This window comes from Lissotriton vulgaris, chromosome 4_1, assembly GCF_964263255.1.
Source record: "Lissotriton vulgaris chromosome 4_1, aLisVul1.2, whole genome shotgun sequence".
In the NCBI taxonomy this organism is placed as follows: Eukaryota; Metazoa; Chordata; class Amphibia; order Caudata; family Salamandridae; genus Lissotriton; species Lissotriton vulgaris.
The window spans coordinates 150,980,894-151,006,140 of NC_141691.1; the positions used below are offsets into that span (position 1 = coordinate 150,980,894).

Consider the following 25,247-nt stretch of genomic DNA (forward strand, 5'->3'; position numbering starts at 1 on the left):
AGAAATTGTTCCACATGTATCCAAATATACGCAATGGCAGTCCAAGTATGCAAACACAATTGCTAGATGAGATGACGGTCTTTATTTCATGTAAAACACAGAAAACCAGGGGGTCTCAGAAGGAGCTCTTTAGTCAGCTCTTTAGTCAGCTAAGTGAGTCTTAGGCACCAAATCCTTTAAAACCTTAAAATATGTAAAGAACACAAGCAAACGAAAAACAAGGATGCAAGTGATTGTTGGTGAGACTCAAACGTCAGTGGATTCCCATCAAACTGTTGTGATGATCAATCTTCTCATTTGGTCCTTCAACCATTGGGATGGTATGTCTCTCGATCATTGAGACTATTATCCATACCCGCTGTATCAGACTCAAAAATGGGTCAAGCCCACATTATGACCATAAAGAAGTAATCAGTGGGAATAGTGCAGTGCAAAAAATATATACAAAAAAGTTGTGAGATAAAATAGGGTAAAGAGTCCAGGAAAGATAGTGTTTTATTTAAGTACTGGCTCTGCCCCTAATTAAAAACCAAGAACAGTGCAACAAAACAGTTTTGACCAAATAACTGTCAATGGGCCAACATGTTTCAGCCAAATGGGAAACCGTCCCACGGCTTTCCTCAGGGCCTCTGCTCTATATGTATTGCTACTGCATGAAAGTGATAATACTAGTTACAAAAAAAGGATACAAACAAACTTATTAATGTTATTGTTCCTCCATCTCAAGGGTGTGTCTCACATCTAAAAAATCAAACACAAACATAGACGCCGAGTTATTCTCTTACTTTTGCGCGATACACACATTTAATGACTTAATTGTAATGTCTTTTTTGTTCACCCAGCTTGACCGGGGACCGGACCTCACCTCTTCTGGACCAAGCTCAGGGAATGGGAGGCCCGCTCTGTGGAAGTAAGGCATGGGATGTATGGATTGAAAAGAAGAATACAAGCACTCTTGTACACTCTTCATTCCCCTCATCCCCATCAATCGTCCCTACTCCTCAGGCTATCACTAAAAACTGTGCAAACCCCAATATGGGGACCGGAAACCGGCTCCTGCTCCATAAAAACAGATGCGAACTATGAATTAATATTCAAAGAAGCGACATTCATATGTAAGTAATGGCTTGAAAGGGATACTACTGCTCAAGGTAGATATCAGCATTTCCCTGTATTTGTTTAATAAAATACCTCGTGTCACCCACTATTTACTGGGCTACAAACACTCTCATTTCGACCTGATTCTTGGCCTCTCGGTAGTGTCAGACTGAAACCTGCATGTTAGGGAAATCTCACAGTCACTCTATAAACCCCTTGGTCTGACTAAAACACCCCTAAAAGCAATGTGTTCATTGTACGCAGTCATACTCTCTGTGCTGTTTCAATATTCAAGTATTACGACCCTCCAGATAAGCTAACCAATAAGCCTGTGAGAGACTAAATCTATGAGAGACTAAATACCTAACTGTCTGTCTTTGCCTCGGGCGGAACCTGAGACAAGGTGGAGGCAACGAACGGTACAGGGAGGGTGTTATTTAAACCACTTCACTTACATGGCTGGCCAACCGCTACGTTGCCCTATTGGGTGTGTCCTCTTATGTGCAATCACGTGGGCCCTCCCGTAATGGTCGGTGTATATAGCAGTCTCTGACAACATCTATGTATCGCAAGCGCTAGTTTAATTTACTTTCAAGAGAATGCTGACCTTACTAGTAGCTTTATCCTTAGGCTCGCAACTCCCGTATTTGTAAAAGCAGGAAGTTAACGCGGACTCACTATGGTCTCGCGATATCGAAGGCAACTAACGGATGACGACATCACCCAGGATTCTGTAGTTCATTAAACGCGAACAGCATTGCACGATACCTGTTGGACTGCTGGCTAGCAACAAACGGCAATCCACGGTAATTATTAATGCTGTATGCCTGAAAACACTTGTTTAACATAAATAGCTATCCGCTATTACTGCTTACAGGATGTTTAATGCGGACTCGCTACAGTCTCACGAAAAATGGATTGGTGGGGACCAAGACATGTTGTTGTTCGAACGTATGTACATACAAGTTCGCCAAGCCGGGAGCGAAAACGCTTCCCATGCTGGTTCCTTGTGTCTGGAGGTAGATTGTATCTTCATACCTGGAAAAGTTTTCTTTTATCGCCAGTCATGCTAATGACATTATGAACTGGACAGGTGTGATGTCATTAGCAAGACTGGCAAATGAAAAAGGATGGGAAATGGGGTTTACTGCACAATTGCACCTATCCTGTATAATGCCCTGTTTGTTATGTGGTGACACGGATCGGAGATTCCTTTCCCTAGATCTCCTAAGACAAGAAAACTTGTTCTAGCAAACAATTTATAGCAATTGATCCAGCACACACATCAGTATTTCGGAGATCTGTACATTAATAATCATTCAACACAAGTCAAAAAATATAAAAAGAGTTGGGTAGCAGAGTCTTCAGATGTTTTTTGAAGTTTTAATCTTTATTAATTTCTTCAATCCAGTAGCCAACGCGTTTCGTCCTCCACGGACTTCTTCAGGGCAATTGGAGTGAACTCTTCTTAATTTTAGTCAAGTAACTGTGATTCCATCCAGAGGAGACTCCAGTTTACAATCAAATTTGTTCGTTTATTCTGTGAAGAGACATTCCAATTTCATTTGGTTTTGTATGGTAAGGGTCAGATAGCACAATAGCAAGAATTTGTGAATGTTGATCAGGCCGGCTCCATGGCGTGGCGTCTTCGTGAGAAAAATTGAACCCCCATTGTTTCCATTCAAGCGTTCTACCAGTATCCGTGACCTTTTAGTCCACACACGACCTAAAGAGCTACCTAAGCGCGCAATTGGCACATTATGGGACTTACCAGCTGTGGCAGGACACCATCCGTGCCGATGCTGTTCTATTTGTCCACAGACGAGGCACACCACGTTGATAGACATAGGCACTGGTCGTCGCTGGGAACAAGTACAATTCACTAATTGCAACAGTACCCAACTGATTTACTTGCTGACCTGCCCTTGTTCTATCAGATATGTGGGAATGACGACCAGGAAAGTCCGCACTCGAATGCTCGAACATAAGAGTTCGTTCAGGTGTAAGAAAGCTCACACCAGGCTGACCAAACATTTTTTGGACAAGAAGCATGGCGAGGAATATTTCCAGTGGACGGTACTGGAGAAACCATTTATACCATCGCACATTGGTGATGTCTCCAAGTCCTGTTCACGAAAGAGCAAAAATGGATCTACAAGTTGTCGACCGACACTCGGGGTTTAAACGACGATATACCCTGGGCTAGCCTATAATAGTCCTTTTAGAGTCATTAACATAGATGTACACTCATTACATCTGTATCTACTCTACCAGTGATGGCCTATATCCGGGGTTGATGGACCACTAAGGGCCTTTTAGTGGCTATTCAAACTCACTGTGATGTTTCCCTAAGTGGGCCACGAGACAACTAGCAGTGGTCCGCGACTATGCCCCCATGCAACATCTGAATAGGTCTCACCTTTCTGGTTTAGTGTGAGCATGTTTGGGTCCATTAACTTTGAACATCTACCCTTTTTTACTTGTTGACCAAATAGGCGAGCGATGTTTTATTCACTGATAAACATTCGAGATTCTATGGTCTAGATAACAAGTCCTCTTGTCACTCCATTGATCATGTTTGGGTTGATGAACTACAGAGTTGTGACATATGCGATCACTCTGTAGTTCTTTGTCTATCGCGAGACTGTAGCTAGTCCGCATTAAACATCCTGTAAGCAGTAATAGCGGATAGCTATTTATGTTAAACAAGTGTTTTCAGGCGTACAGCATTAATAATTACCTTGGATTGCCGTTTGTTGCCAGCCAGCAGTCCAACGGGTATCGTGCAATGCTGTTCGCTTTTAATGAACTACAGAATCCCGGGTGATGATGTCATCCGTTAGTTGCCTTCGATATCGCGAGACCATAGTGAGTCCGCGTTAACTTCCTGCTTTTACAAATGCGGGAGATGCGAGCCTACGGATAAACCTACTAGTAAGGTCAGCATTCTCTTGAAAGTAAATGCAAGTAGTGCTTGCGATACATAGATGTTGTCAGAGACTGCTATGTACACGACCATTACGGAAGGGCCGACGTGATTGCACATAAGAGGACACACCCAATCGGGCTACGTAGTGGTTGGCCAGCCACGTAAGTGAAGTGGTTTAAATAACACCCTCCCTGTACCGTTCGTTGCCTCCCCCTTGTCTCAGGTTCCGTCCGAGGCAACGACGGACAGGTAGGTGTTTAGTCTCTCATAGATTTAGTCCCTCACATGCTTATTGGTTAGCTTATCGGGAGGGTCGTAATACTTGAATATTGAAATAGCACAGAGATTATGACTGCGTACAATGAGCACATTGCTTTTAGGGGTGTTTTAGTCAGACCAAGGGGTTTATAGAGTGACTGTGAGATTTCCCTAACATGCAGTTTTCAATCTGACACTACCGAGAGGCCAAGTTCAGGTCGAAATGAGAGTGTGTGCAGCCCAGTTTAAATAGTGGGTGACACAAGGTATTTTATTAAACAAATACAGGGAAATGCTGGTATCTACCTTGAGCAGTAGTATCCCTTTCAAGCCATTACTTCCATATGAATGTTGCTTCTTTAAATATTAATTCATAGTTCGCATCTGTTTTTATGGTTGTTAGCAGGAGGCGGTTTCCGGTCCCCATATTGGGGTTTGCACAGTTTTTAGTGATAGCCTGAGGAGTAGGGACGATTGATGGGTATGAGGGGAATGAAGAGTGTACAAGAGCGCTTGTATTCTTCTTTTCAATCCGTACATCCCATGCCTTAAATCCACAGAGCGGGGCCTCCCATTCCTGAGCTTGGTCCAGGAGAGGTGAGGTCCGGTCCCCGGTCAAGCTGGGTGAGCAAAAAAGACATTACAATTAAGACATTAAATTTGTGTATCGCGCAAAAGTAAGAGAATAACTCTGCGTTTATGTTTGTGTTTCATTTTTCAAATGTGAGACACACCCTTGAGATGGAGGAACAATAACATTAATAAGTTTGTTTGTATCCTTTTCTTAGGTCTCGGCAAGAAACGCGCGAAGCGCGTTCTCGCCAGAGAACTATAGCTGTCGGCTCAGCCGACAACGAGAGGGAAGTGGAGACAAGAGTCGGCCACGCACAGCACTTTTCCATAGGATAATGTTGCACGCGTGAACTTCTCAATGCTGAAAGAATCAGATCGCGTCGCGCGCCTCGGGAAGAGGTCACGTGACTGGGTTTGGAATGCAGGGGAGTCTGCAGCAGTGTTATTTATGGCTTCTGACGTGCAATGTGCACATAACGTTCCTGCCCCCAATAGTTATCCGTCCTGCTTGTCGCGCAGGGAAGGAAGATGCACACTGTTAATATATTCTGTGAAGGAAGGTTCTCGGATCTCCTGGTTTCTTTTTGTACCCATTTACTGTAAAATGTAAACTTTGTTGAAATGAGCTTTCCGTTACTGGTGTTTCTAAGCATCGCATCCACGTCTTTTGCTTCCCCTCAGTGTGCAAGCTTTATGTGAGGGTGCAGAATTAACGAATTTCCGTTGGTTCTGGGTGTTTGCTGGTATTAAAAGGTGACACATGTTAGCTTTATGCGAGGGTGCCGATTCCGCTAGGTCCGTGTGTTTGCAGGTATGAAAAGGTGACACACGTTAGCTTTATGTGAGGGTGCCCAATTATCGAATTTCCGCAGGTTCTGTGTTTGCCGGTATGAAACAGTGGTACACTTTTTCAGAAGCGAGCACCAGCCCAGATATGCGGTGGCATCTCCGCTTCCTCATCCAGTGCGGCCCTCCCGGCCGTCGCAAGTTATCAGCACTGTGGAAATTTCCAGTGCTGTGATACAGACACCAGGGGAAGGCTCGCGCTAAGTTGGCATGATAAAATAAATGTAGGTGGTGGAAGGGGAGAAACACAATTGTGCTTCTCTGGTGATGCACTCTACTGGAGAACTATTCTTGGGTTAGGCAGGATAGGCCAGAGGGGTTGGGAGGGGGGATTGCTATTATTTTTAGGAAAACTCTGGGCTGTTGCCTAGAGCGCATGCTGATCGTGGAGAGTGAGGCGGGAGTTTTCACGATTCAAATCAACGGGGGCACGACTATCAAAGGATGTCTGGTATATCGGCCGCCAGGGGCTTGCACTAAGTTCAGGGAGAGCCTGCTAGAAAGCCTCATGGAGGCTACCCTACGCAGGGATAAATTCCTCCTACTAGGAGACCTGAACTTGCACTTAAACTGCCCAGAGGATACAGGGGTTAAGGATTTCTGTCGGGATATGCAAGCTCTTCAACTGGAATTGAAGCTATTGGACCCCACGCACCGCCAGGGACACCTTTTGGACCCGGTTTATGCTAACTGGGGAGGTGTGGAGCTGTCCGGAATAGAGCCTATCCCCTGGACAGACCACTTTCTGGTGGCATTCTCCATACAGAGCTCAAAAACCAACAAATCCAGCCAGGCACCCCCTAATTATCGTAGGAGGAAGTGGGCCAAATTCTCGGTGGAGGATTTTAATCAAGCTTTAAGTAGGGAAGGTCAGCCTGGTGGTGAAGACATAGAAACGGCGGTCTCTAACCTGAATCAGCGCATCACTGAAGCGCTTGACCAGACAGCCCCACTCTGCCGCACATCCACATGTGCTCGGAAAGAACGATCAGCCCCATGGTTTAGTGGTGAGCTGAGGCTAACAAAGGCGGACTGTAGGCGAGCCGAAAGAGTCTGGAGGGTGTCTTATGACAACCAGGCTAGGGAACTGTTCTTGGAAAAAAGGCGCCTTCACCATAGGCTGATTAAAAAGTCTAAGGCAGCCTACTATGCAGGACAAATCCTGGGGGCGGAAAACTCGGCCAAAGAACTCTTCGGCATTTATAAGTCTTTGACCACGGTAAACTTACCTACAGAGCCGGAGACTTGCTCAACGGAGTCATGTGACCGTATTGCCGAATATTTCTCTACTAAAGTCGAGAAGATCTACTCGACTTTCCCTAAGCCGCCGACAGGGATTGACTTTGAGGTAGCATTGGGGGACACGGAGACGGCAGGGCATCTTACAAACTTCCGCACCCCCCCTTTTGAGGATCTAGTAGTGGTGTGTCGTTCTGTCAAATCAGGGTCCCCGTGGGACCCGGTGTCACCCAAACGCTTGGCGGACAGCCTGGAAGTTCTGGAGCCTTATATGAGGCACGTCCTGGATACCTCTTTCGGGTCGGGAAAGTTGCCTGAGGAGTGGAAACAGGCGTGGTGCTCCCGCTCCGGAAGAAACCCCACTTAGGCTTCGAGGTATTAGAGAATTTGAGGCCCATCTCACTCCTGCCTTTTCTGTCCAAAGTGGCGGAAAAGGTGGTTAATACCCAAATTATGAAGCATGTGGAAGAGACGGGACTGCTCCACGCGACGCAGTTTGGCTTTAGGCCTCGCCATTCTACCGAGTCCGCCCTCCTTATGGCTACGGAACATCTGAGAGAGGGTGTGGATGCAGGCCAAACTATGGCTTTGATCCTGTTGGACCTCAGCGCGGCGTTCGACACTGTAGCTCACAACATCTTGCTACAGTGTCTGAACAGAGGTGGCATCTCTGGTACCGCGCTGAGATGGATCCAGGACTTCCTCAAGGGGAGAAGCTTTCGAGTTAGGCAAGGAGACTGCTATTCAAAGGGGGTTCCCCTGGGCCAAGGCGTGCCGCAGGGCTCGTCTTTGAGCCCGACCCTTTTTAATATGTATGTCGCGCCTGTTGCCTCGATTGTGGAGAGTCATGGTCTCCAATTGGTTTCGTATGCCGACGATACGCAGCTGGTGATCTCCCTATCGCACGCGCCCTGTCTTGCTGCCGATGGCTTCCGGTCGTGCATGAAAGATCTTGCCGAGTGGATGGCCATCAACTGTTTGAAGCTCAATGGCAGCAAGACAGAGGTGCTGGTGGTGGGGAGAGCCCAGTCTGCTTGGTCGTCGGCATGGTGGCCACCCTGTCTTGGACCTACCCCAACCCCCTGCCAAGAGGCACGGAATCTGGGGGTGTGGTTTGATGCAGGTCTTACTTTTGGCCCCCAGATCAACCGGGTGGTGGGAGTTTGTTTTGGGATTTTGAAGAAACTGAGAAAGGTCCTTGACTTACTCCCGATCGGTGCCCGTCAAACCCTGGTTCATGCTTTGGTGACAGCTAGGTCGGATTACGGGAACCTGCTGTACCTGGGGGCTCCAGAAAAAAGCATGACACGCCTGCAAGTGCTGCAGAATGCGGCAGCACGTTTGATTCTCAGGCTGCCCAAAAGGGCGCCTTCTAAGGCGGCCCTCCAGAAGCTACACTGGCTCCCTGTGAGGAGAAGAGTGGAATACAAAGCCCTCTGCACCTGTCATCGAATCTTGAATGGCAGGGCACCCGACCCTCTGAATAAACTGATCGAAGTGTATCAACCAACACGAGCGCTTAGATCCGCAGGGGGCGGTCTACTGAGGATCCCTAGAGTTAAGAAAGCCCGCATGGGAGGTAGGTCCTTTAGATGCTTAGCGGCAAATAATTGGAATAAATTACCAGCGGACCTGCGCCTGGAACTGGAGGAAGCTAGGTTCCGAGCGAAACTTAAAACATTCCTTTATACTAAATAATTGTCCGCTCAGTTTTTGTGCTCCCTGCACGCTGCCTCTCCCACTTTTAGCGCGTGGACACGCCGGTGTGCGTAACGCAGCGCTTTATAAATGTCCCAATAATAATAATAATAATACTGCGGTGAAGACTGCCCGAGAGTGCTGGCAGCGGCGAGAGTGCACGGAATGCAGCGAGAGCGAGCGCCGGCGTGTGTGCAGCGGAGGCTGGATCCCCTCGCTCTGCCCGTCATAGGCTTTCACACCAGCCCTCACTCGGGATTACACAGTGCTGGCTCAGCCTTCCTGTGACTCGGTTCCCTCGTTTGCAGCTGAAACGATGTTTCACCGCCTTTATTTCAATGAACGTGACATACCGACGAAGAACTGCATTTTTTACGTCGGGTAGATGATGATGTATAGCTATAAATTAAACATTTAGTAATTTAAAGGACTGGTGTACGTGCCTTTCTGTGACTATTTTTAAATCCTACTAAAGGCTACATTTATGGTGCACCTCTTAAAAAACACTATATATTTTACGGTTTTCCAGAAGCCTTTGGTGTTTCAGCAGCGGGATAAACAGCCAGAGCCCGTGTGCCCGTAGCGGGGAGCGTGCCGGCCCTTCTGTGCTGGGAACAACAGTGCATGAACCTCGGAGCTGGCAGGCGCCCAACCTGCTGAGAATACTTTAAGCGGCGCCTCAGGGGCGGGGCTCGGGCTGAGTGATCCGAGGCCACAAGTGTTTCCTTCCCACCATACCCCCCCCCCCCCCTCTCTTGACTCTCGGGACTAGGGACAGGGATTCCTGCTTCTCACCAGCAGTGTGCATGTTTGGGGGGCCCAGTACGTCATTAGGCAGTGCCGCGGGCCTGTCATTGTATTCTTCTTTTTTAAGTTTAGCTTTTTTATTACATGCTGTAACCATATGTTCGAGGCATATGGGCTGCAGATGGTACATTATGAATAGATCGCCATCTGGTGTTGGGCTCGGATGATTGCACTTTGTTTTTCTCTTGGAGAGTCTTTTGTCTCTTGGTGACTCCTCCCTTGGTTGGTAGTGCGCATGGGCATCGGCTCCATCCTTAGATTTTTTTTTTCCGCCATCGGGTTCGGATGAAGATCGAGACGCTCCAGATCAACTTCGCAAGAAAGTGATTTTCGGCGCGTATTCCCTTTCCAATTCGACGGTATTGTTATTCGAACGCGTTCATTTCCATTCCGACGCGTTACAAATTCAAAATAGAAGAGAAAAACTTGGAGCTACGTCGAAGAACAGGAGGCCTTTCTCGACGCAGTCAAGCCCGGAGTCCATGGAAAGGACTCCATTCAAAAAATGTCCAACGTGTGGTGCTAAGTTCCCACACAAGGACCTACACGAGGTGTGCAACCTCTGTCTATCGCCTGAACACGAATCCAGGGACTGCGAAGCCTGCGCAGCATTCTCCTCCAAGCTAACGATTAGAAATCGTCGAGCTCGAAGACACGAGGTTTCCAGAATGCAGGCGGAAACGATCCCGGAGCTGTTCGGAGACGAACAAATCGAGGAAGAAGAGGACCAGTCTGGGTCGGAAGGGGACCAGGCGGAGGTTGAAGAACTCATCGAGCAACAAACCGTGAGTGACGACGTCCCCTTACCGAAAAACCGACCCCGTGCGGTAACGACCCCGCCCTCGGGCCCGGTCAAACCGCTGAAAAAAAGTTTCCGACGCCCCGCCTTCGGGCCCGGCAACGAAACCGAAACTGAAACCGAAACACTCGGACTCCCACCATGTCGGATCCGAGAAAAGGGCGACATCGACTTCGGCACCGAGGCTACATACAAAGGACAGCTCGGGATCGAAACATTCCATGTCGAAACATAAATATGACTTATCGCCCAAGAGACACTCGATACCAAGAAAGTCGGAATCGAGCAAACATTCGGTTTCGAAAACAACAAGATCTGACGATCGAAAACAAAAGCACCTCTCGGAACCAGGACCCTCGGTACCGATTCAGGAGCAACAGACAGATCCCAAACAAAAGATCTTGTTTATTGATCCACAAACTGGGAAAGTGGTCACGAAGAAGAGAAAGAGTGAACAGTCAGAAGATAAACCTCTTCCTTCAAAAAAGAGAACAATGGGGACGAATATAACTCCTCCTGCTTCTCCTCGTCCTAGAGTAACACCCTCTTCTCCTATTCCTCACAATAGGCCAAATATTCCTACACCTTCCACACCAAGACCAGCTACACCTCAGTCAGATGTAGACAGTGATCTGGGGGAGGGAGAACCTCAAGGGGATGACGAAACTATCCCAGATGAGGAGGATCCATGGAAAAATTATGATGTAGGGTCAGATGAAGACAACGACCCAGAGCTATATCCCTCAAAGCCTTCACCACCTGATGATAACACAGGTTTTGTGCAGCTCATTAATAGGGCAGCAAAATACCATAAGGTAGATATACATACAGAACCTCAAATAGAGGATTTCTTGTTAGAGACTCTACCTAATGCACAGAGAACATCAGGTACTCTCCCTATGTTGAAGGGTCTTCTTACTCACACAGATGAGATATTCGAAAACCCAGTGAGAGCCAGGGTGTTAAACCCAAGAATTGATAAAAAATACAAAGCGGCTCCAAAGGACCCAATATTTATTAGAGGGCATGTACCGCTAGACTCGCTGGTGGTCTCAAACGCTCGTAAGAGAGCAAACTCGTTATCTACAGGAGAGGCTCCGCCACCAGATAAAGAGTCAAAGTTAATAGATGCATCAGGTAAAAGAGTAGCATCACAGGCAGCGAATAGCTGGCGTATAGCCAATACACAAGCACTACTCGCACGTTATGACAGGGCACATTACGATGAGCTAGAAAAACTTCTTACACATCTCCCAAAGGAACATCAGAAGAAGGCAGACCAATTAATACAGGAAGGTAAAATAATAACAAATACTTCCATTAAGTGTGCATTAGACGCAGCAGATACTGTAGCAAGGTCTATTAACACTAGTGTCATGCTAAGAAGGCACGCATGGCTTAGAATTTCAGGATTCAAACAAGAGGTACAAACAGCCCTACTGAACAAACCATTTGATCAGAAGACATTGTTTGGTTCAAGCACAGACGAGACATTAGAGAAAATGAAGAAAGATACGGAAACGGCTAAGTCAATGGGAGCATTGCAACAGCCAACACACAGAGGTTCCTTTCGTAGATCCACCTATAGAGGGGGCTCAAAGAATACAGGAACGAATCAGCAATCCACATCTTTCACACCTACATCACCCAGAGGTAATTCAAGAGGCAGTTACAGAGGTAACAACAATAAGGGAAGAGGCCGCGGAAATAATAATAACCGCAACGCCTCAACACCAAAACAGTGACTTCATAGAACTCCCCCCAGACCACATAACACCGGTCGGGGGACGTCTATCACAGTTCCTACCTGTCTGGGAAAACATCACGTCAGACAAGTGGGTGAGACAAATTATCCAACATGGTTATTGCCTAGAACTCACAGATACCCCGCCAAACATCCCCCCCAAACAGCGTCCAATGAGTCCGGATCATCTGACATTGTTAAGAGAAGAAGTGCTAGCACTTCTACAAAAGCATGCAATAGAGAAGGTCCCAAAAGATCAACAGGGCACAGGAGTATACTCTCTATACTTCCTGATCCCCAAAAAGGACGGGTCCCTACGACCAATATTAGACCTCAGACCTCTCAATGCTTACATAAATTCGGAGCACTTCCACATGGTCACGCTCCAACAAGTACTCCCTTTACTGAAGAAAGGGGACTTTCTTTCTACACTGGATCTAAAAGACGCTTACTTTCATATCCCAATTCACAAAGCCCACAGAAAATACCTAAGGTTTGTGTTAGAAGGACAACACTATCAGTTCAAAGTCCTTCCATTCGGTGTCACAACAGCACCGAGAGTTTTCACAAAATGCCTAGCTGTGGTGGCAGCACACCTAAGAAGACAACAAATACATGTCTTCCCATACTTGGACGATTGGCTAATAAAGGCCAAGTCAAAGGAAGAATGTCTTCACAACACACAGAAGACAATTCAATTGCTGCACCACCTAGGGTTCACGGTGAACTACAAAAAATCACACCTGCAACCAAACCAGATTCAGCAATACCTGGGGGCTACAGTAGACACAGAAAAGGCAATAGCATACCCCAACCCAATCAGAGTACAGACAATGGTCGGGTTAATACAAAGATTTCAACCACAACACTCACTACCAGCACGAGTGTTTATGCAACTATTAGGCATGATGTCCTCCTGCATACTGCTAATACCACATGCCAGACTACAAATGCGCCCACTACAAGAGTGTCTAGCGACACAGTGGAATCAGGCTCAAGGGCAGATTACAGATCTGGTGTTGGTAGACGACCGGACGTATCGCTCTCTGAAGTGGTGGAACACAGAAAACATTTCCAAGGGACGGTCGTTCCTAGAGCCAATTCCACAAGTAATAATAACAGCGGACGCATCGCTCTCCGGATGGGGAGCGCATATGGACAGATACACAGTACAGGGGAAGTGGAGTGTGCAGCAAAAGAAACTGCACATCAACTACCTAGAGCTATTAGCAATATTTCTAGCACTAAAAGCTTTCCAAATGCAAATAACAGGCAAAGCAGTCCTGATCAGAACAGACAACATGACTGCAATGTATTATATTCAAAAACAGGGGGGGACACACTCTCTCCAACTGTCCAGACTAGCACAGGACATATGGAGATGGGCCATTCCTCAAAAGATCTACCTGTTAGCGGAACACCTACCAGGAGTTCAAAACCAAATAGCAGACATCCTAAGCAGACAGTCAGAACAAGTGCACGAATGGGAGCTGCACGACCAAATACTACAGCCATTCTTCCAAAATTGGGGGCAACCAGAGATAGATCTGTTTGCCAATCATCAGAACGCAAAATGCAAAGAATTCGCATCCAGGTACCCACACCAAAGGTCCCAGGGCAATGCACTGTGGATAAATTGGTCCAACAGATTTGCGTACGCGTTCCCTCCTCTACCACTAATTCCATTACTGGTTCGGAAACTGCAGCAACATTCAATGACAATGATACTTGTGGCACCCACGTGGGCAAGACAGCCGTGGTTCACCACGCTGCTACAACTCTCACAAGTACCACATCAAAAGCTAAGGTTATTACCCATGCATCTTACACAGAACCATGGAGAAATAATGCACCCAGATCCCAAACAACTGAACCTAGCGATCTGGCTCCTGAAGTCATAGAGTTTGGGTATTTAGATTTACCACCAGAATGCATGGAAATCATTAAACAAGCAAGACGTCCTACCACCAGAGCATGCTATGCAGCAAAATGGAAGAGGTTTGCTATACACTGTAACAGTAAGCACATCAACCCTCTGGACGCATCTACTAAACAAATCATTTGCTATTTGTTACACTTACAGCAATGTAACCTAGCATATACCTCTATCAGAGTTCATCTAGCAGCCATAGCAGCATACCTACAAAACAGACAACATCTGTCATTGTTCAAAGTACCAGCAATTAAAGCTTTCATGGAAGGACTCAAAAGAGTCATTCCACCAAGAAGACCACCTTCCCCAGTCTGGAATCTCAACATAGTGCTTACCAGACTAATGGGGCCACCATTTGAACCTATGCATAGGTGTGAAATACAATTCCTCACATGGAAGGTAGCCTTCCTCATAGCTATCACGTCACTTAGAAGAGTAAGTGAACTGCAGGCTTTTACGATTCAAGAACCATTTATGCAGCTACACCAAAATAAAGTGGTTCTTAGAACAAACCCAAAATTCTTACCGAAGGTTATTTCAGCATTCCACATCAATCAGTCAGTGGAATTACCGGTTTTCTTTCCAAAACCACAAACAGTAGCTGAAAGAGCCCTACATACACTGGATGTTAGAAGGGCCATATTGTACTACATAGAAAGAACACAAACTTTCAGAAAGACAAAACAGCTATTTGTTGCGTTTTCTCCCACACATAAAGGCAATCCCATCTCCAAAGCGGGCATTGCCAGATGGATTGTAAAATGCATTCAAATATGCTACTTAAAGGCAAAGAGAACATTAACTGTTCCTCCTAGAGCTCACTCTACACGTAAACTAGGAGCATCTATGGCATTTCTGGGAAACATTCCACTAGATGACATATGCAAAGCGGCTACCTGGGTTACACCGCACACCTTCACAAAACACTATTGTGTAGATGTGCACACAACACAACAAGCTAGAGTGGGACAAGCAGTATTAAAAACATTGTTTCAGACAGTTGCAACAGACACAGGCGACCACCGCTAGGGAGAGAACTGCTATATAGTCTATTCATAATGTACCATCTGCAGCCCATATGCCTCGAACGGAATATGCTACTTACCAGTATGCATCTGTTCTTGGCATAGAGGGCTGCAGAGTGGTACATGCCCTCCCAGCCTCCCCGGAAACCTGTGTCTGTTCCAACATTATCTTATTTAGATACACTTACATGGGCACTCTTATCTGTATTCTACTATACTACTCCATCTAACCCTACTATGGCAAAACAATCTAAGGATGGAGCCGATGCCCATGCGCACTACCAACCAAGGGAGGAGTCACCAAGAGACAAAAGACTCTCCAAGAGAAAAACAAAGTGCAATCATCCGAGCCCAACACCAGATGGCGATCTATTCATAATGTACCACTCTGCAGCCCTCTATGCCAAGAACAGATGCATACTGGTAAGTAGCATATTCCAAATAGATGTAAACAATGTGAATTCGTAACTTTGAATCTGTGTTTACAAACATTTCTAGGACTCTGTTACAGGATCTCACGATTTTCTATGAAAAAGTCTGAAATTAAAAGCGGCCAGGTTTGGGATGATAAAATAAACGTAAAAAAATACAAGCTGAGAAACAATACAGGCAAGATTGGGAAAAGGCGTTGGGCCTGTTTCTTTTTTAAAGATATATAAGAGGTTAATTTGTGATGGGTCCTGCATACACCGGACCCAGAGAACAATGCAAAGCTTCACTTTGATGCTATCAACGCTAGTACCTAATTTGTGCGGGGTGCTCCAGGTGGTGGGCAGTGCCACTCCGTTTTCAACGTCAAACGTTGACCTCGCGCAAGAGCGAAAAAAACAGATAAGGAGAGAGTGAAGAAAGAAGACAAAGGTAGAACAAGGGAGACAAAGAGAGAAAGCAGGGATGACAAAGAGTTTGAAGGACTGAGACAATGAGAGAGAAGCGAAGGATGGTGGAAAAAGGGGCATGGGGTGGAATCAAAACTAGAAGTTGTGTTGTTCCCCAAGCAGGGCATTGGACAGCACCAGCCTCGAATCCAACGAAAAACATAGGCCACTCAGGCAGAGATGGGTGACCTGGTACTGGAGGCTGATAGGTATGGATGAACAGGTTCTGGAGGCAGACAGGAATGGATGACAGGTACTGAAGGGAGGCAGGAATGGATGACAGGTACTGAAGGCAGGCAATATGGACGACAGGTACTTGAGGCAGGCAGGGATGGATGGCCAGGTACTGGACGCAGGTACGGATTTATTACCGGGTACTGGAGGCAGGTAGGGATTAATGACCAGGTACTAGAGTCAGGTAGCGATGTCCAGCATGTGTAGGTTTTTTAGGAATGATCTGCTACCTGAGGCTCTCAGGCCTTGACATACTCGCCCAGGAGGCAGGCAGGATTGGCCAGCATGCAGAGGGATGCAGGGATAGCCAGGTGCTGGAGGGCTGCAGGCAGTGTCCAGTTATCATGCACCCTGACAGTCCCTAGTACCATTGCTGTTCTGAGTGTGGGCACTGTCAGTCACTGGTACTGCCGCACCATTCTTTTTCTACAGTTTTTTAGGTCCAGCCTGGGCAGAGCATGCGCTGCTCTGTGAGGCATGCTGTATTGGAGTATGTACTTGAAGCCCCGCCCACTCTGCCCATATTTGTTATTGGCCTGTTTCATTGTTTTTTTTAAATGATGGCTTCTGATTTGTAAATAGGCTTGTTAGTTCACCCTTAGTACCGGCTTGTTTATTTATTTATTAGTTTTCACTTTTATATAGCGCAAACTTTACCCGCAAGTATCAGAGCGCTTTAAATCAGCATGCTTATAACAAGCAAGACTAGCACTCTATATTACTGCCAACTTAGCTTAGCATAAGCAACAGCTAACCATTCACAAACAATGTTTATATACCAATTGCAAATTAAAAAAAATTAATGCAAAGCATTGTCATTTACAATGCCAGTAACTCAAACTTTAATGCTGCCAGGCCTATTGCATTGCAAATGCTTGTTGTAAGTAGTATTATCACTTTCATGCAGTAGCAATACATATAGAGCAGAGGCCCTGAAGAAAGCCGTGGGACGGTTTCCTATTTGGCGGAAACATGTTGGCCCATTGACAGTTATTTGGTCAAAACTGTTTTGTTGCACTGTTCTTGGTTTTTAATTAGGGGCAGAGTCACTACTTAAATAAAATACTATCTTTCCTGGACTATTTACCCTATTTTATCTCACCACTTTTTTGTATATATTTTTTGTACTGCACTATTCCCACTGATTACTTCTCTTATGATCGGAATGTGATTGTGCGCTTGACCCATTTTTGAGTCTGATACAGCGGGTATGGATAATAGTCTCAATGATCGAGAGACATACCATCCCAATGGTTGGAGGACCAAATGAGAAGATTGATCATCACAACAGTTTGATGGGAATCCACTGACTTTTGAGTCTCACCAACAATCACTTGCGTCCTTGTTTTTCGTTTGCTTGTGTTCTTTACATATTTTGAGGTTTTAAAGGATTTGGTGCCCAAGACACACTTAATTAAGGAGTCGGGCCTCCAGAAGCTTACTAAAGAGCTCCTTGTGAGACCCCCTGGTTTTCTGCGTTTTACATATATAGAATAGGGGATGTCCCAGGGCAGGTCTTTAAATATCCCTGTGACCCTCTCACTCTCTGTGTTTTTTTTAGTCTTTATTTCATTCCTGAATTTTCAGTATAAAGGACAACACAGAAAACGTGTTTTGTCTTCAGGGCAATGTTGAGACTTGGAATAATTGAGTGATAGCTACATTTTACTGCGTGCCTCGCTCACCTCCGTGTGAATTCTCATATATTAAAGGTTTTGGAACGATTAACCTAGGGAGTTGGGCACCCATAACCTGGAACGACTGAGTGCAGCAGTATATATCACATTGGTGTTTTCTGGACACCAAATGCCACTTTAACAGAGATTTATCCTCCATTTCTTTGGTTTTTGTAACAATGCATTTGGGTCTTACCTTGTTAGTGTCCTGAATCCTGAGCTCTTGCCCTTATGACATAGGATGTGCCTGAAGACCCTCTTCTGTGCCGGATCCCCATGGACAAAATGCCTGTTAGACATGTCCAGTAGTTATGGCTGGCTTTCTCTGGCCACCGGGAGTGGCCTTTGCTATTTGGAGCCAGCTCCGTTTTCTCTTTCACATGCAGCAAAAATTCCGATAGGTGGACTTCTTGAAATTTCCCCCCAGTATAAATGTTGCTTATTTTCTATTTCATTCTAGTATAGAAAGGAAGTCGCCAACTACATTAAAAAAAAGTTAATTGTTTATTGCATTGCCGATAATGCTGCTATTTTGCCCGCCTTTCTGACTAATTATTCTCTTCTTAAACATAGATGGTGCAGGTTACCAGAGCAGCACTTTGGACAGAAAAAACCCTACTCAGTCTCTTGGGCAGGACCCTTCAGACGGGGAAATGGTGGAGTATCTCATCTGAAGTTGCACCTGGACACTTGGGTCTTTCTCTGCAAGGAGGAATATAATTACAGCTACATATGAACATTTACAGAAGAAGGAACAAGCGTCACATTATTTTTTTATAGTGATTCAAAAAAATATTTGCTATTATGTATTGTAATTTATTAGAAAATATAAACTGCTCATTGGCTTTGAATCCTTTATGCCATAAGTAGGCATGATCGAACAAAGCATTATGGGTACTGCCAAGCATCCTGGTGATGTGGGACATCTCACAGGTCCCACTTATATATAACAATGTGTATTCTGGATCTTCAAGAGGTGACTGAGTTACTAACTTTTGAATTAGGAGAACAACTGAATCAAGAGAGCAGCTTTCTATTTTTAGGTCCCTTTGTGGGCCGAGGGGACATTAGATCAGAAGGCATTGAACAAATGTACATCAGTGAATTGTCCCTAGATCATGCCTGTTAGTGGTCTTAACTAATTTGTCAGCCAGTGCCAAGAGTATCACAGTGCAATGCACTTCTGCTCTGCCATGTTCCTGGCCTCCTGCTTAGGTCCTGGTGAGAAGCATTATGGGGTGATGCTCCCCACTAAAATGTTTTTTGCATAGGTATTTTGACTGTTCTGATGATTCCGAACCGGCAAGTAATTTCTAAGGATCCACCTTACTTGACATTGGAAAGAATCACACTCTAGTACCATATTGTAGTAGGCACAACTCATCTTCCCTGTTGATTAACACCATGTTATATGTTGTTCTTTTATTTACAAACTTTACTGTTGCCCCCTACTTCGTATCTTTGATTGGCTAAAGGATTGAAGTTCTTCATCCCAGAACTATATTGAGGATGTTGCATATGTTTAATATCGTTATCCTATTTATTTCGGAAGGAATCTATATATTCCAGTTTCCCCTATTTACCGAAGGCATACACATGCACATGTTGGTACTTTTAATTTACTCTTCTTAAAGTAAATTTTTCTGCAAATACACCCCAGTCATGCTTTCCTTCGCTAATGAATCTGTTTTTGGCATTGGATGCATAGCACACTCAAATGAAGGAATCCGTTTGTTTAACTTGCACATCCATTGTATGGAGGACTTTGTTGGTACATTCATGTAATTTTCCAGTGGGTGAAAGAGCCTGTCCAACCATCTCGTTTGTAACCCCATTGGCTGAAGGAATCTGTATGTGCACCTTATTTGTAACTCCCACCGACTACAGGAACCTTACAGGCGTCTTGTTAGTTACAATGCGACCTACTGAATCTGTATCGGAATCTTATTAATAATCTCATTGGCTTAAGGAATCTGTGCATGCATATGATTATACCATGTTGGCTGAGCGAATCTGTACCCAGTAATATGTTTCCAAAGTTATATTTGGGTAGAATAGATGAACCTGTATGAAACGGTCGTTAATATGCCATCTTCAGTTTTTTTAAAAACATCCCAGGCCTAGCTTCTTCGTGTTAAAGGAATCTTTTTATGTAGACACACATTTTGAGTCTCTTTACAAGTGTCTTAGAATGAGGATATATATATGCCAGTGCTGGCCATGAGGCATCCTAAGTCCCATTCAAAGAACAGGAAATTAGGTAGTGTATAGGACTTCAGGTTTGAGAGTTATTTTAACAACAAATGTGGAAAGCTTCTCAGATTGAGTGCCTGGCCTCAAAATAGGTGGCCTGCTACAGGTTGCAGATATGCTAGGACATTATACTATATGAAGGCTATTTTACTATTTACAGATTTGTCGGGAAAATCTGAGATGTAATACTATGTGAATTCTAATTTATCATTAACAGATTCATTGTGGATAAGCAAGGGTACACAAGGCCATTTGGTGTCATTTTATCAAACAACTGTTAGATACCTTTTCTCGTGGGTGCTATACCCAAAAATGACACTATTTTGTATTCTCGTCCAGATTCAGAGCACATCAATTGCATTATGTGCAGTTTACAGAGGGAACTTCAAATATCTAGAAGGGGAATGATTGTTTTAACTACAACCACATTTTTCCAGTTTCTTGAAATTTGTAGTACTAGAATACAAGGCCAAAAAGAACACATTCCCACCCCTTGCCATTTGTAGCTCGGTGATTCTAAGAAATGGAATGTGTGACATGTATTGAAGATATATGGGCATGGGTAGCGTTGTCCACTACCTTAGCAGTCTGGTGAGGATCCATCATGTTAGCACTTTGACAGTCAAAGATGTATGGTCGAAAAATTGCAAGTGATACAGAAACCACCAAGTACCCAGCCATTCACTTGGGGTTGACTACATAGGCTCGCACATAGAAACATTATTTAAATTGAAAGGAAAATATATTGGAGATTGTCACCTCTATAGCTGGGGGGTTGGCTCCATTATGCCTTGGGTCTTCTTTTTAATGCAGCTTAATTTGGATGCTTCCATGTTACTTCAAATACCAGCATTATTTTTCACCTTGGGCCAAATTCACAAAAGGTTGGGAAGAAACGTCAGAGATTTATGCTTGGATCATAATGCGAGCATTTGCAACCCATTTCCAATTTTTATGGAAATCTGAAAGAATTTCTGACATAGTCCTGGAAACCTGTGATAGTCCTAGTTTTCAACAAGTGCAAGGCTGCAATTTCACCAATAATTATTTCGCGAGTCAGGATTGAGATATGCTGTGTCAAATGCATGTATTTGTGTTCGTTTGTTGAAGAGGTGCACAAAACGCTCTGTGATTCAGACCCTCTAAACATCTTAGGAAATATAGGCATCAGATTGTACAGCAAACAAGTATGCCTGAGGCACCAAGCCCCCTCATAACCATATATAGTAGAATCATTGCTTATTTGAATAATCATATTTTTTTTTATGTCAAGCTCATTGTAGCTAAACATTGGTCTTGTTTTTATTAGTTGGTAAGAGCCCAACTATTACTGATTAAACCATACATGCATTGCTCCTTGGGACTTGTTTTTGTGCCTCCTTGTCATATGGCACTCTCTCAAATTCTTAAAACACGCTTGAAGTAAGTCGATTCTGAATAGTGCCTTTCCACCCACAAATTTCCGCTTTATGTTGTAGTTTTCAATCACTGGCAGATAAATCACTGAGCCATGGACTTATGAAAGATCACAAGTCTTCATTGGTGATGTTTAACTTCTGGGCAGCTTAAGTTAAGGTGTCTAGCTACCCACTGAATCATTTTGACTCGATTTCCATAATTTTCCTTTGCCATGTATTAAAATTAAAAAAAAAAACATGTCATCGTTTTTGTCCCTGTATATTGTGCATTCCCTCTTGGTTTGGAACACTTCCTGTATTTAAATTAAGCCATTGGAATTTCAGGGTTCATGCTTTCACTCTTATTCCAATGGTACTCACTCTTCCAGAAAGAGCTGAGACTCTTACCATGCACCTTGCTCTCATTAGGTCCTCAACAGACTAAAAGTGTAAAGAAAGCCATAACCATGCTATTGGTTCTGGGTACCGTTCAAGGCGACGTCAAAAGCCTGAGCTTCCTTAGCTTCTTCTACAACAATTATGGAGCCTCCCAGTCAGACTGACTTTGGTAGGAAGCTATTGCTTGACAATCTAGAACCCTTGAAAGTAAGATGAGGCCAGTTGTGCAACGTGCAAGAAACTGATGGCAAAGGATTCTATGGATGAGTTACTGATGCCCGGGCCCTTAAACATAGAGTGCACTCAATAATTGTAACATCAATCCCTGTGTTCCACTTCTTTTCAGCGTTCTTCATCAGTTTTATTCTTAAAAATGTAATTTATGTACCATCTCCCCTATGAGTCCATCATGGTCAAAAGCTGTACCATGCCAATTGTTAAGATGTAATTGAGGTGAAATGTCGTGTAATGTTGTTTCTTGAATTATGGCGTGTAAAGTCCATGCCCCTTAGACACTGGTGAATTGACATCTGTATCCTTATTTATTGAGCCAAACACAGTCCAATTATTAATGCCCACAGATCTTGGGATCCATCAGGTGGAAGCTTTTGTTGAACTTTTTCTGAGAGGTCTTGTTTTATTTTATAGAAAGTAAGTGTATAAATGATACATTTGCATTACTGAGTTAACACCCACTATGGTATACCACTGATCTCTCTTGAGCAATTTGAAATCATTGTCTCTATCGGAATACACAGTTCAAATTTGCATTTTTTTTTTCTTTTAACATATTGAGTATGTTGTTCCTATACACATGGTTCAGAAAACAAAATATTTAAATAATACCGTATACCTGTTGACCAGAAACTAAGGCAGCTTTAGTTGTACATGTTGTAAATATGCACTAATGTACTGTAAATTATATTTGTCTGTCTGTGGTTACTCTTTAATGTATCATATTTTCCTTTTATTGTATGATGCACCACATGTCTGTCAGTTTTTATTGCAATGCAGACATCTTCTAGTTTACGCCAAAAAAAGCTTATGAAAGCCACATATTTGTATTTTAATCTGCACTGCTGATCCATCAAATAAGGCCCCTTCGACAAATGCGGATGTTTGTCTCAGCCGCGGGATCAAAGTCTATCCATGTTAGGCACTGTCCACATATTAGCATGTCACATGTACAGGGTTTGCTTTATTTTTAGTAATTTAAATACTTGTGTCCTGTGTGAAGAATGATAGGCGGAACGTTACTCATCTGAGCAGTGCTCGGCAGTATTGTAGGAGATATTTGTTATAAACTTTTGAACAATAGTGTGGTGCTTCTGGAGTTTCAAAAGTCATATTTTTTGCAAAGTTTTTGTACACGTTTCATGCTCATTTTTTTTGTACATTGAGTTCATATATTTTTAGTATTCCAGAGGTGTCATCACAGCTTAAGTCCTCTGTGATTGTGTGCTTTTTACTCTTTTATATGCTGGATTGTCCTAGTGCTTAAAACGGACACCTTATGGGATAGGTGGGAGAAGTACACTTCTGTTCCCTCCCCTATATATAAGGACATGTCTGTCCTGGAACTTAAATACCTGGTGGTGAATTACCAGCACAAGAAGTGCCCATGTGTTGTCCATTGAAGTCCCCGTCCGTTAGAAGCACCGGGACGTTACCTACCATCTATAACTTGTAATTCTTCATCTCCACTGATTTGTTTTCTAAATCAGGATGCAAGTCTCATTGCACTTAGGAATGTTGTAAGAATGCCTTCTTCCAGTTCCCAGGCTTTTCTTGAAAACCTGGGAACTGATGTCAGTAGAGAATGTGCAAGGATCTTTGCATGCATTGACTTGTAATAACCTTTATTACAAAGACACACTGTGCCAACGTGCTTTAGTGGTACAAATATTTCACGTGAGAACTGCATGCAGAGATTGAATGTTTAAGCCTGTGATTGATCTGTAGTATTTTAGGTAACAATCCTGTTTGTTTGCTATCCCTGTCCTTTTTAAAAAAAACTTTTGAATGTTGCAGCAGAAGCTAAGTCTTACTTTATAAAGAACAACTGTATCCTAAAATGAAGGCAGGACCAGTGTTAAGGGAAGGTTAAGCATATACATGTATATCAAGTGTTCATGTACTACACTACATATATATATACATATAAAAGTATATCATCTCTTTCTGCTGGGCGTTTATATACATTCTTTTAAATGCTGGGGAATGAGTTTTGAAGTAAGCTGCCCTTAGCCATATACACCATTTAGCACTTTGTCAGGGTGCCATATAGCTACATATACAAAATGTGACATCACAGACTATTTACAATAAAACTACTAACAAAAAGACAAGTCCAATTCTGGCCTCAAAGGCCTCCAATAGTTAGTAGTTACCATTACAAGGCTGTGCCCTTCTACGCACAACCGTTTGCGTAACTTGAGTTGTTCAAAGGCTTTCAATCCATTGCTTTCCAGGTGGATCAAACATGTTATTGAGACCCAATTGGGTCTGACCAATATTAAAGATCCTCATAGACCAATATTGTTGTTCTAAGCCTGGGCAACATTCTGTTTTCTTTAGCTGAAGCAGCATTTCAAAAGAGAATTGTATGCAAGTCATTCATACCAGCATTTGGATCCATTGCAGAGAGAATGTGGATACTGTGTTGAACTACACAAGCTGTATTTGCTGGACAAAAATCAATGTCTTTTTATATTGGTTACTTTTTATAATGAGTCCTTTTGTAACAGAAAAATTATTTTTGCACTATTCTGTTCCCCTGTTGCTGTGCTCTAGAACTGGAAATTAAAAACAATTCTAATCTGCATTACTTGTTGAACTCTGCGTGCTTTATTTGTGAATACATAATGTAGTTTTCCTTGTACAGGAGAGCTCACTTGGTAAGTTATGGATTCTCCTGTATGGGTTGTCTTCATGTAAAGAAAATCCCTTAATGTTTCTCCAAGACATTCATCTTCATAATATTTGTAGAACAAAAGCCCAATGTCTGTTAAACTAACTGTATGCTAGCCTATTTGCAAATTATGAACATTTTATTTGTCTGCAAAAATGTATATTTTAAAAGTTAAATTTCTCAATATGACTCTGCATCATGGGCGGTATAGACCTCTCTTGCTCAATGCCTTTGAATTATCCACATCCAGCGACATTGTAGTCTACGGTTGTTAAAAGTCATGGGTAGGATGCGTTGTAGAGTGCAGATTAGTGGATACTGTTGCAATTTTAAGCGGTTATAAATTATAACTCCAGATGCCCCATTTCCTGTGAAGGATGGGGAATAACAGTGAGGCAGATTGAGGAGTGGGGTAGTCACACCAAAACGGCAGTGGCACCCTATGCCCCATCCCCGGGTCACCTTCCTCTTCAACGGCACGCACTGCAGTGGTTTTACTTTTACTTGAAATGTATCCGTTATGGTAAGTATTAAGTTCCCAGCCAAGAAT

The 25,247-nt window shown here is 43.8% G+C and overlaps 1 protein-coding gene across 1 annotated transcript in view; it reads left to right on the forward strand.

Annotated features, from left to right (window-relative positions):
* AMOT (angiomotin) overlaps positions 1-24,610 on the forward strand; it is a 240,953-nt gene extending 216,343 nt beyond the window's left edge. The window contains exon 13 of the mRNA XM_086918416.1: positions 18,311-24,610. Coding sequence (XP_086774542.1) covers positions 18,311-18,411 — 101 coding nt within the window. The 3' untranslated portion in view covers positions 18,412-24,610. The remainder of the gene's footprint in view (positions 1-18,310) is intronic.
* Positions 24,611-25,247: the final 637 nt, after the last annotated feature.